Below are 12,763 nucleotides of genomic sequence, written 5' to 3'. Positions count from 1 at the left end.
TACATAATTAGTTGGTAAATGAGAAATTCAATTGCTGATATATAACTATTTCTCTGAAATATAGAAAATAAGCTTAAATTCTGAATTATAAATGAAAAAACAAATATTTTGAAGACATCTGGTCCACATCTGTCTGAAATAAGATAATTTAAAACAGTGTAATTAAATGCAAGAAATACTGAAATATTCACACCTTAGAATGTAAAAAATAAGTCATTCCATTTTAGTGTGATTTCTTGAATTGGTGATTTTTTTAAATTTTAGTGTCCTTTAACCTCTTATTCTGTCATTACAAAGAAGACTGACAAGCTAAACAAACAAAAATAATCCATGTTTTTCAAAGCTTCTACTAAATGAAAGAATTATCTTTATTACTATTCTTTTATGCGTTGACTAACCTCCACTCCTAAGTTAATACTCAGCGGACTTAGACTCAGGCCTACCCCCTTTTGATGTATTTATAATTCTCCATTCAATTATTAAAAATAAGAGATTAGTGAGAAAGTCTGTAATCTCACTCCCTAAACTGTGTGTTCCTTGTGGACACAAAGAGGCTCAGTAAATGTGAGAGAGAGGTACTCAGACTCATGGAAATGAAAAGCATCTTTGGTACATTCTCATGATCAGTAGAGAATCGTCCTTTGAAGACTGGTCTTTTCTTTTGTTAAAAACCTGTGTTAAGTGGAAAATTAACCATTTTAGGAGAAAGGAAAATAAGGTAGACTTTCTATAGTCTAACCAAAAAATGTGAAAAAAACAGATTCTCCTTTAATAAAAGGCTGCAGAGCCTTGAGACTTCAATAGGACTGGGTTTTGATCCATGATAGAGAAATTAGATTCATGAAAACACTCAATACTAATGCTACAGTATAAGGGTGAGGGAAGATCTCAGCTTGGATGCCAGAGGCTCTCCTAACTAACAGTAGACCATGAGAGGAATTGATACTATGAGAAGTGAAAATACTTTTCCTAACACATGCCCTAAGATATCACAAGTTTTGTTTCGTGTTTTTATTTCCAGGGAGCATGATAAAGATCCAGAGAGTTTTTTTAAGGTATTGATGCATCTTAAGGACTTAGGACTCAATTTCCACGTATCTGTCCTTGGAGAAACTTTCACAGATGTCCCAGGTATTTCTTTTGAATTTTCTTGTGTGTATTTTTATAGATGACATAAGCTGTACAACTTAAGTATTAATTTCCATGTTTCCCTTTGTTAGAATAATCAAGATGAGCACCGTTAACCAAAAGGTTATACGATGGCATTAAAGTGTGATTCAATTAAAAAAATACTTAAGTAAGCATTCTTTGATTTAAGTTGAGAACGTGAAGTCATCTCTTTTATCAAATATAGTTTATACAATGCATCCTGATGTAAATAACATATATTGCCTTAGGCATCTTAACACTTAAGGAAAGTGGGAATTTGTAATTGGATATACACCCTCTCACCTCTGGTGCACTGGTTTGATTCCTACTCACATTGGTAATGGCTGAAATATATTACCATCTGTTAGGTGGCCTGTGTAAAGCATTTTGGCATCAAACTTGTAATGTGGAGTAGACACATATCATAGTTGTCATTGGTCCATGCCTTTTTTATTGAACTTGAGAAAACAAACAAAAATCCAAAGCTGATAGCAGCAGGTCTTCTCATCCTTAATGCCACATGGAGCCTGTTTCAAGCCATTTCCTTCACCCTGCATCCTCACTGGGCATGTTTGGGTCAGTAAGATGAGCACCACCGTCCTAAGCACTTAGGTGTTCATATTTTTTAAGCTTTGGGTATTCAGCTTTTTTTGTAAACTCCAAGTATACAGACAAGAAAAGTTCAGAAATGGCCTCTGTCATCATGCTTTATGACTCTTAAGGACCACTTAAAGTTTACCCTCACTTAGCAAGTACTTTTTGATTCTGGTACAACACAAGGAAGTACACCCAGCTTGTACCTCAGTAGCTTCATCTGATATGGCTCATCCTCTGCCCCCTGCACTTACAGACACCAAACTTTTCTCAGTTCCTCTAAGATTCCAGCCTTCTTTAAACCTTTGCACATTTGCCTATTTGTATTTTATTCATTCGCTCTCAGCTCAAGGGCATTTTCTTTCAATGTGAAGCTTTGCAATGGTCTCATGGCACCCTATACTTTTACCTCATGGTGCCTCCCTCAGTTTCTAATCATATAATTTTGTGTAATTTGTTATCTCACTCCCCCCCCCACACACACACACATACACATAAACATTAGAATGTGGGTGCTGGGAGGACAAAGATTATGACTATCTTGTTCATCACAGTACCTCAGAGCCTAGTGCAGTGCCTGGTACAAGGCTGGAACTCAATAAATATTTGTTCAATAAACAGATAAAAATGTAAACTCCCTGCCCTCAAGCAGTTTATAGTTTTCTTGAAGAGGGAACACTTTTGCATAAGGACGGGAAACAGAGGGAAACACAGGATAATGTAATTATATATTAGTACTGACACATGTGACTTAGAGTAGAATGTTAATTTAAGAGCTAGAACTTGAATAGCCAAAGGATTAGGATATTCCAAAAGGGGAAACAACATGGCCAAAGCATAGAGAAGCAAGTATTTTAGATATTGTACTTAAATGAGAGAACAATTTCAGTGATTAGTGCTATGAGGTCACTAAGTAGAATAGAAGATTCTGCATGCAAAACTTAATAAGCAAGTAATACATGGGCAGGGTAGGGCCAAAGTACGGAGGATGAGCAAAGTAGATTAGGTAAAGGTAAAAAATAGGGAGCCTCGATCTTGAACTGGAAAGAAATATGATAAAGCATGTATTTTAGGAAGATTTATCTTGCAGTGATATGTAGGCAGAACTGCAGTGAGACTCTGCAGCGGTCATCCAAGTGTGATTCTGTGAGGTGGTGGAAGAGAGATTAGTGAGAGGGCTGTAGGAGAGAGACATTCTCAAGGAAAACACAGAAAAGAATTTGATAGATGGATGGCTGTCAAGAAAGAAGGAAGAAAAAATCAGCTCATTTACAAAGCTAGTGAGTTCAATTTTGTTTGTGCCAGTTTTGAGGTGTTTGTGGATGAACTGAGGAAAGAGGCTGGAGGATATCCCTAAGCAGAAGGCTTTGTAGCCAGCTTTACTGTTGGATAATTTTAAGCCACCACTACAAAGAAGACTAGGTTCTTACTCAAAGGGCCATGTCCTTGGGATCACAGCTCTCCCTTCCCACACGTTAACACTGAGCTATTTAGATCAGCACTGGGGATTGAAAGTGGATTGGGGAGCAATTAGGGGCCCAAGAACTGAGTGCTCAGTAATTACAGGCTCAATCTTTTACTCACTTTGGTTCGACCTCAACACATACTTACTGAGCACTGTGGAAGGGGGATTTCACAGTGTACAGGACTCAGTCTGCACCTCAGAGAGCCCTGCGTTGGGGAGACACTTACATATAATTAACAGGTACCTAGGATGCTGTGGGATCATTAGGGAATGCTGTGGAAGACCATAGGAAGGGTCATATTACCTACGTACACACTTCTGTTACTCCCAGTCCCAACTGGAGCTCCTTTCTGCCCTTGCCTCTGGCCCATCTCTGTCACGTCAAATGTGAATCAATTCTCTTTAAGGCTACAGAACTTCGCCTTGCACATAGGAGGAGCCCAAGTTGTTGGCTGGATGACTGAGCCTGGGAGATTTCCAGGTTGTGCTCCTAGAAGGCCACCTTGCTAGTCTTTACTCCAAAGGTTTCTTCACAGGCAGTTTTGTGTAACTTCTGCCATTTGTATCACTGTCCTAGTTTGACAAACACTAATATAGCACTTGCTGTATTTCAGGCATTGTTCTAAGCCATTTATAAATGTTAACTCTTCTTAACAGTCTCATTCAGTATTATTGTCTCCATTTTTCTTAGGTGGGGAAACTGAGGCACAGAGGAATTAAGTGAGGTCACATAACTATCAATACATAATACTTTTAACCACTATGCTGTGCTACCTTTCCATTTTCTTGTTTTCTGACCCAACTGCTTCTCTGAGTTTAAACATTAATTTTTTTTCCCCACCTCACCATCCAGCACTTCATGCAAAGGGTTACCTAGCAGGGATACATTTCTTTGCCTGTTGTCTCTTCTAGGTGCTCCACTAGCATATCTAAAACCCATACCCTAAAACCAACTTATACACTGTGCAGTATCAGCCAGAAGGATAACTCTGAACACTGTTAACATTTGTGAGGAAGTGGTTTTCTTTTAAATAATTGTAATAATAATCATTATTATCCTGTTAATTGCTATTATTTATTGAAAGTTTGCTTCTTGCTTGGTCCTTTGCCAGGTTATTTCATATACTGCTCATGATAATCCCAAAGGCGTAGGTGTTATTATCCCATTTGATAGATGGAAAAACTGAGACTTTGAAGTCTTGAGTCACTTTGATTACACTCCTTATGAGTCAAGTTTTGCTCTTTCACATACAAGCCTATATGTATTGGAAAACCAAGAAAGGTTTAATACATGACGGCAGGACCATTAAAATACTCTTATTTTTTTCCCTTGAGGTAAGATTTATACATATAACATTGTATAAATTTAAGGTGTACAATGTGATAACTTGATACATTTACATATTGCAATATGATTACCAGTGTAGCTCTAGCTAAGGTCTCTCTCACATCACATAATTATTTCTTTTTCACAGTGAGAACATGTAAGATCTAGTCTCTTAGCAATTTTAAAGTATATAATACAGTACTGTTGACTGTAATCACTATGCTGTATTTTTGATCTCCAGGACTTATTCTTACTCTAGTTGCAAGTTTGTACATTAATTACTCTATAACCAACTTCTTTCTCCTTCCCTCTACACAGAACTGGTAGGGAAAGGTAGCATATCTGAGTGATGGCATTAATGCTAGTGAGTTTTACTGCCCTTTTTTTTTTTTTTTTTTTTTTTGCGGTACGCGGGCCTCTCACTGCTGTGGCCTCTCCCGTTGCGGAGCACAGGCTCCGGACGCACAGGCTCAGCGGCCATGGCTCACAGGCTCAGCCGCTCCGCGGCATGTGGGATCCTCCCAGACTGGGGCACAAACCCGTGTCCCCTGCATCAGCAGGCGGACTCTCAACCACTGCGCCACCAGGGAAGCCCATTACTGCCCTTTTTGATGAAGCAGACAATCTCCATTAAATTTCTTTTGAAAATGTTAAAACCACAGTAGAGCAACTTTGTAGAGTCTTCATACTGTTGATTATTTTCAAATTATGTTGCGGTAAGGTTATTATCATCCTTTTTCTGAAAAGTGTAGTAGTTGATTATCGATTCTAGTTTATAGCTACATAGTTTATCATTCTTTTGCATGATCCTTCCATTTTACAAAAGAGATGCTAGATCTAGGATGGTGACTATTCCAAGGGCTCACAGCTGGGCACAGTGGGCGAGACGGGCAGTAGATAGTGGCAAGGTTAGGAGAAGAACCTGGGAGTCAGTCTCCTCATCCCTACTCACTTCTGTATGTGTTCAACACATGTTTTTTAAATATCTACTTTATGCCAAGCACTAAACTAGATGTTTAAGATGAAGTGGTGAATAAAACAAACATCTTCTGTGATGTTTGCATCACGGAAGTAGTCTAACTCCAGTGCGTTATCCATCAGTTCCTAGAGCGCTTAGCATGTGCCAGGTACTATTAGAAGCCCTTTGTGCCTTGCCTTGTTTATTCGTCACAACAGCCCTGTGAATTAGGCACTTTTGTGATTATCATACTGCAGCTGTGAAAAGTCAGAAACAGGGAGGTTAAAGCACTTGCCTGAAATCACGCATCCATCCAACTATCAATCCACAATTCAAACCTTGCCAGCCCACCTCTCTGCTATTCTCCTCTATGTGGAAATCCACAAAATCATCCCTCTTTTACGGGTAAGACAGCAGGAGGTGATAATGGTGGAAAATTCCTGGCTACTCATATGAAATCATTTCCATTTTCTCTAATAAGCTCTTTGCAAATGGAAAGTTTAAAAACAAATAAACAGAGAACCCCCGCAAAACCTCAAATTCATTTCCTAAATATATCACTCCTTAGATATTAAAGTGAACTCCCTCTTCTTTCTGCCATCTGTCTTCATCACAAGAAAGGTGTCGAAAACAATATGAAGTGGGAAGATATTCCAAATAATACTTGGTATATATTTACTGTTCAATAAATACTATTTGAATGAATGAAAGAATAAGAATTCTTAGAATAATGATGTAGTTTACATACTGTATCAGATATATTAAAAACCACATTGAAATGATTTCCAAATATTAGAGAGTTAGTGAATGAAAATAGAGAACTCTAAGACTTAAGGAAGTTCTAAGTGGTTTTATATTATATTTTCTGTTTTCATATAAATGACCTTGATTTAACCTAAATCTATTTTTCAATCTGTTCTCATCTTTCAGTTCTTACATCAGTCAGAATAAGCTAAATTATGCTAAGCTAGCAGCCTTAAAAATCTCAGTGGCTTAAAACACTCAACACATATTTTTTATTCATGCTCTATGTTTATTGCAGGTGAGCAGTAGTGTTCTATTCGTATGGTCACTCAGGGTCCCAAGCATATAGAGAGACCCAAGCAACCACCATCACAAACATTACCAGTAACTGTGCCAGATGCAAGAGAAAGCTAGGATGTTCTTTCATTAGCAATTCACTGTTCTGGCCTAAAAGTGACTTAGGGTTCCACTCGACTCTTTGGCCAGAACTTGTTGCAAGGCACTGCCCAACTATAAGGGGCGGCCAGGAAATGCAATCCTGCTTTGAGCCCAGAATGGAGGAGAGCAGAAATAGTTGATGAGAAGCACTACTGACCACCATAGCTCTGACCACCATGCATCATGATCTGTGGCCCATCAGAAAGAAAATCAAGCCTACCCAAGATATCTGCCTTAGTCTGGGTGAGTCTATCCGTGTTGAATAAAGAACTTTTAACAAATATGAGAGTACTGCCCACAGCCTTCTTGCTGGAGACAACCCAGCTCGTGTCTGAAGACACATCTAGCAACTGTGTCCCATTAAGCTGAGTTGATATGAAGTCGAGTTGCTCTCTGTGGGAATGGAGTTAATTATCACTTATGGTGATGGCATTTTGGAAAGCTTATAGTGTCAGTTAGGAGTAGTTTTGCCCTCCACCACCAGGGGATATTTGGCGGCGCCCAGAGACGTTTTGGTTGGTACAACTGTTGTGGGGAGGGGAGGGTACTACTGGCATCTAGTGGGCGGAGGCCAGGGATGCTGCTGAACACCCTACAGTGCAGAGGACGGCCCTCACAGCAAAGAAGTATCCAACCTAAAATGTCAGTAGTACCAAGATTGAGAAACTTTGATTTATAAGAATTAAAGTCAGAAGATCAGGTTTGGGACTGGGTCCTGTAGCTTTCTAGGTTAACCTCAGTTAATCCATCTGTACCATACAAAGGGGAAGATGGGAAAGAGAAATAATAATAATAAAACCACCCACCCTATCTACTCCTTTGAGTTACATTGAGGATTTCAAGCACAGTTACGTAATTTGGGAGGAGGGAGGGAATTGCTTTCAAAACTACTATGCAGATTTTATTATAAGACTCATGGACTTCTCTTCAGAGTTTATACGGAATGAGTCTTTAATGAATTTTGGATGAAAAGAGGACTTTAATGATGCTGAACCTTAAAAGTTCATTCTTGCCATTATTTTAATTATTTTTAATCCAGAAAATTGAAAGGTCATTCTGCCACGTAAAGCATCCATCACACTCCGTGTTACAAATGAACCAAAAAGCCTAGAAGCTCCTCAATGCAAATATTTTTAGCTTAGACCAATTCTCATGACAAGGTCACATTGTTAGCCCTTAAGATGGTATTTTGTTTTGTTTTGTTTTTTAAAGAAGAAGAAGCAAATACTTAAGATATCAAATCAATGGAATGTGTTTGTATACTTAATAATTTCTCACAAATGATAACTCTAAACCAAATACTTTTTTCTATGAACAGCCAAAGCCTTACATCAGGATTCTTCTTTCCCTACATTGTGGGAGAAGTAGTTTTAAGTTTTAGGCATGGGCGGCGGGGAGCAGAACGATTGCAAAGGAAAGTAAAAACCTGAGCTACACTTTTGGCAGACAGAAGTCTTTCTGGTTCACCTTTAATTTGAGGTTAAGAACAGTATGTGGAAAGCTTCTGGTTAGTATCTGGCATGACAATGGTTATTACAGTGATCTTGGCATATTCCTGATCCTTTGCTCTGGAGTCAAATGTAGGATAATTATATAACATTTCCCTCCCCTCCCATCTCCCTTTTCTCTCAGCTCCCAGCTACAATCTCATTTTCAGCAGAGCAGCTTACACTAAGGGGGAAATAATAGAAAGGTTCTAGGAACACAAGTAACTTACATCACATTAATATAAAGGTATAAAATTTTGCTACGGGGGAACCCAGCAGAAGGAAAGCTATTAATATATTGATCAATGTTGAATTGTAAGACAATTGTATATGAGATGAAATAAATGTGCCAGTAAGATTAAAGACATTCTCTCTAGACCATACCTTTCCTTTTCCTTTTAACTTTTTAAAAAATTGTATCACTATCTACTCATTCCCCTAACATACAAGTATTTACTGAGTTCGTAGTGTGGTCTGGCACCATATTGTGGATAGCAAGAGGAGAAAATGTGGTTCCTTTCCTCTAGAATCTTACTGTCCAGGAAAACATTGTAAAAATTACATTTTATTATACCATGCCCTTGTTTATATTGTAACATTTTCAGATAACTTTGAATACATAATTTCATAACCCTTACAGCAATCTAATGACTAGATAATCAAACATGCATTAACACCCTCTGTTTATAGCTGAGGAAAATTATTTATATTCATCCCATTGAAATAACGTGGATCTGAGGTCGCTTTTCAGTAGAGAGAACCACCTTTACCTTTTTATTTTACTTTTTATTTTATAGGCATAAAATCACTTTCCCAAGAATATGGTTGGGGAAGGCAGTTTCCCAGGAATCTGATTTGAAAATGAGGTCTTCTGTCTCCCAGTCCTTTGCTGAAGAAAACAATCGTATATAATGGGAAAGTAGGGAAGATTAAAATAAAAGTAGATATATATGCTCCTGACAGGAAAGAATAAATACTCAGATAGAAATGACAGTATCTCTTAATATTAATTTATGAATTTAACAAGATTCCAATTAAGATACCCAAATATTACTTTATATATCTTCACAGAGTTGTTCTAAAATTCCTACAAAATAAAGAAATAAACGGGAAGAGTATCAGAGAAATCACTAACAAAGGAGTATTGAAGGAAAACATGTCCTACCAGATTCAGAACATGTATGAAGTTAAAAGTACTCTTTTAAAAGAGTACTTTACCAATTCAAAAACATGATGGTAGAAAAACGGACAAAAATAGAGAATTCCGAAATAAACCCAGCTTGTATATAATTTTAACATCCACCAAACTTATATAACAAAATTTAATATACTTATCCCAGCTTTAAAATATAATATTTTTTAGTGAAAACAAGAAATTGGGTAAAATAAATAACCTCTGTGGAATTAAACTAACAAAACAAAATATTCATATAAGTAATGAAGTATAGATTTTAAATATATCCTATAGATAAAAGATTGCAAAAGCTTCAACAGAGTATAAGTACCATAACTTACTGAAGTCTTACTCTGTGCCAAGGACGAGGCTAGGCCTTTTACTCACACAGCTAATAAACAATAGAAGTAGTGATAGCCGAAGAAATAAATGCTAAATCAAATTTTAGGAATAAAATCTTTAATTTTTCCAGTAATGAAATAAGTGTAAATACAGAGAATTTATGAGAAAGCGGTTGCATTGACCAAAGCAATAAAAGTAAAGGCATATCCTAACAAAGACTGGCCAGCTAATGGGGAAACATCTGTATGTATGATAATGGCAATGTAAGTTGTTTGTCCTGAGCCATATAAGTTACTATACCCTTTGCATGATTCAGTAATTTCATATCAGAGAATATATCCCATGGAAGTAATTCCCGTGCCTCACTCTCATTGCTACTGCTTCTTTCCTAGTTTTTGCCCTTACCTTCTGGGACCTTGACTCCTACAAAAGCTTCAGATTGGTCTTCAAGCCTCTGGACACTTTGATATTTGATTCAAACACCTACTGTTATTGGTGTTCTTTCTAAACCCAGACCATCCAAGAAGAGAATCACAATAGTATAACAATAAGAATGTGTCTCATAGATTTTTCTGCACGATGAACTTAAATTTCCTGTCAGCGAATGAGGTTCTTTAAACTCTGACCCCAGTCTAATCCCTCATGGATTCCAGCTCCCTTTTCCATCTCCTGAGTACATCTGTGCACTTATCCACATCCATGCCTTGTGTTATTTATTGCTTAAATTCCCCTGCCCCTCCACACATAGGCACATGCATACCCTTTCTCCACTTGGCAAAATCCCAACTCCAGTGGTGCTTCTTGTCCTATATCTTCCCTTTTCCTTTCCTTCCCTCCCTAATTGCTCACAGCACCCTTAGTCATTGCATCATTTGCAAGGTGCATATCACACTGCACTCTGGTCAATCGTCACTTGGCTGCCATAAGGGGCAGTGGTGTAACTGACCAGAAGACACTTTGCGGGTGAAGAGTACAACTTCTTAGACAGAGACAGCTGCGTGGGACCAGAGTCAGCAACACTCCCAGTTGGAGAGGCAAGCTCCCCTGCCCAGCTCTCACTGATACCCCAGACAAAAGTGAGGTTCCCATTCAGTACTTGAGAAGCTTTCTTTTCCCTTCTCAGGAAAGGTTTGTTAAGTCTGCAGCTGCCCTCCCCTAGCAAATGCTTAGGAGACTCGCTAGACACAAGTAACTGGTAACAATTCACTCCCATTGCTCAGCATATCCTGTGAGAATCAGTCTTTTTCCCCTGATCACTCCCAGACATGCCGTTCCGTCAGGCCTAAACTTTAGGCCTGCTTGAACTCTACTCCTGCAGCTTCTGTAAGTGGAATATTTATCTTTTATATGGAAACCAGAGAATTCATTGCAATTCTCAAGGCAAGATCATTTATCCATCCTACCAGGGGGAAGACCATGAAGATAATGTGTCCTAGAATACAACTCCTAAAACATCTCTCAAGAAATTGTTCTCAAAAGTTATATCTATGAAAACATTACTGAGGAAAAATATCCTTTAATTTTCAAAACACTGTCCTTAAAGTTTATGAGAAATGTATGCTTGGGAATGACACAAGGAAATAGATAAATTAAGTAAATAATGAATGGGAAAAAGTCAAGACATCGGTAGACCAATAGGAAATTAGAAACAGACGCTAATTTTAAAAGCTGTAAATGTATATATGACTTGGGTTGACAGATAGGAGGTCTTGGAATGTGGCTGCTGCACATTGCTTTGGAGTTTTATCTTTTTGAATTCCTGTAGTTGTATTATGGTCACGATTTGGAGTGTGGTATGGTCAAAATAAAATTTGCTCCAATAAGAGACTTTGGTGGAAAGCCTGCCTGTTTTACAAATTCATGTTTCCTGCAATGGCTATCAGAACAGGAGTCTCTGACAGAAAGCAGCACAACAGGGAGTGAATATCTGGGTCCAAATAGTGAGCTTTTCCAGCTATATCTCTCCTTGCCCAAACTGTTTCATTTGTAAAATGGAAACCATCACAGATACATGGTGCAGTGGAATGAACACGGTCCTGGAATTTAGAAGGCTCAGGGTCTAGTTCCAGCTCTGACACTGATTAACCATGTCACCTCTTTTAGCTTTAGCTTACTTGTCCACAAAATAAAGTCATTCAAATGAGGTTACAACTAGAAAGGACATTGGAGGTCAGGGTGCATCAACTTTTAAAATGGGGTGAACATCCCTACCCCCAAGGGGATTTCACGGAGTGACAGTTTTTGAAGTTTTGATTATAAAAAACAATGAGTATAATAATTATGCTTTTTCAAAACATATTTTACTTCTCACCATCTGATACCTACCTGCACGCTCAACCCCAGCTCCCACTTCAGGCAGCTGAGAACCATTGATCTAGGCCAGTCACATTCTTCTGGCCACCCTCATGGGCTGATTAGAATTGCCCTCTGCTCCACCCTGTAAGCCTTTGCTAACTTCAATTTGCTAAAGATAATCTCTGTGTATCTCACCTTCTCCTCTCCTACCCTTATCAAATAAGTATAACCTCATTGGTCAGGATTTCTCAGTGTGGTTTCAACCACCTTCCTAGCCTTACTTCAATCCTTATCCATGAGTATCCTGGGCTGTAGCCTAGTTTACTCAGTGTTCCCTGAAGATAGCTCACATGTCACTACCCAGAACCCCTTTCTCCTCTTATACCTGTCAAAGCTCAACCACTTTCCCTGACCTCTAAAACAGATATGCTGCCTCCCTTCTTTGAATGTCCATGGGATTTTGTTTATACTTAACTATGTATTTGTCATACTTCAATAACAGAAGGTTCTTGAGGATAGCAGTTGTAATTATTCAGCTTCATAGGACCCAAATATTCCAATATAACAGAGTTTCCAACCTTTTGACGATGATGCACACCAATATACGTATTTACATTGTGATCTAGTATACCCATGTATGGAGGCATATTTATAATTGACCCAAAGTTTTCATAACATAATACATATTCTCATTGCATTTGATGCACTCTGATGTTTTCTTTCTTTTCTGTTCTGTCTTGTTTCTTTTAATGCTGCTCTGAATTGATTTCACAACCCTTAGTCACATAAG

General features: G+C 38.2%; 1 protein-coding gene across 19 annotated transcripts in view; it reads left to right on the top strand.

Annotated features, from left to right (window-relative positions):
• Positions 1-12,763, top strand: part of GTDC1 (glycosyltransferase like domain containing 1) — a 446,641-nt gene that overhangs the window by 363,830 nt on the left and 70,048 nt on the right. For all 19 annotated transcript variants that reach the window (XR_007478257.1, XM_049711959.1, XM_049711957.1 and 16 more), the window contains one exon: positions 1,022-1,131. Coding sequence is in view for 18 of the 19 variants with exons in the window: in XM_049711959.1 (XP_049567916.1) it covers positions 1,022-1,131 (110 nt within the window). In the remaining variant the exon portion in view is untranslated. The remainder of the gene's footprint in view (positions 1-1,021; positions 1,132-12,763) is intronic.

This window comes from Orcinus orca, chromosome 7, assembly GCF_937001465.1.
Source record: "Orcinus orca chromosome 7, mOrcOrc1.1, whole genome shotgun sequence".
In the NCBI taxonomy this organism is placed as follows: domain Eukaryota; kingdom Metazoa; phylum Chordata; class Mammalia; order Artiodactyla; family Delphinidae; genus Orcinus; species Orcinus orca.
Note: the sequence above shows the minus strand (reverse complement) of the source record. Positions and strands in the feature narration are given on the sequence as shown.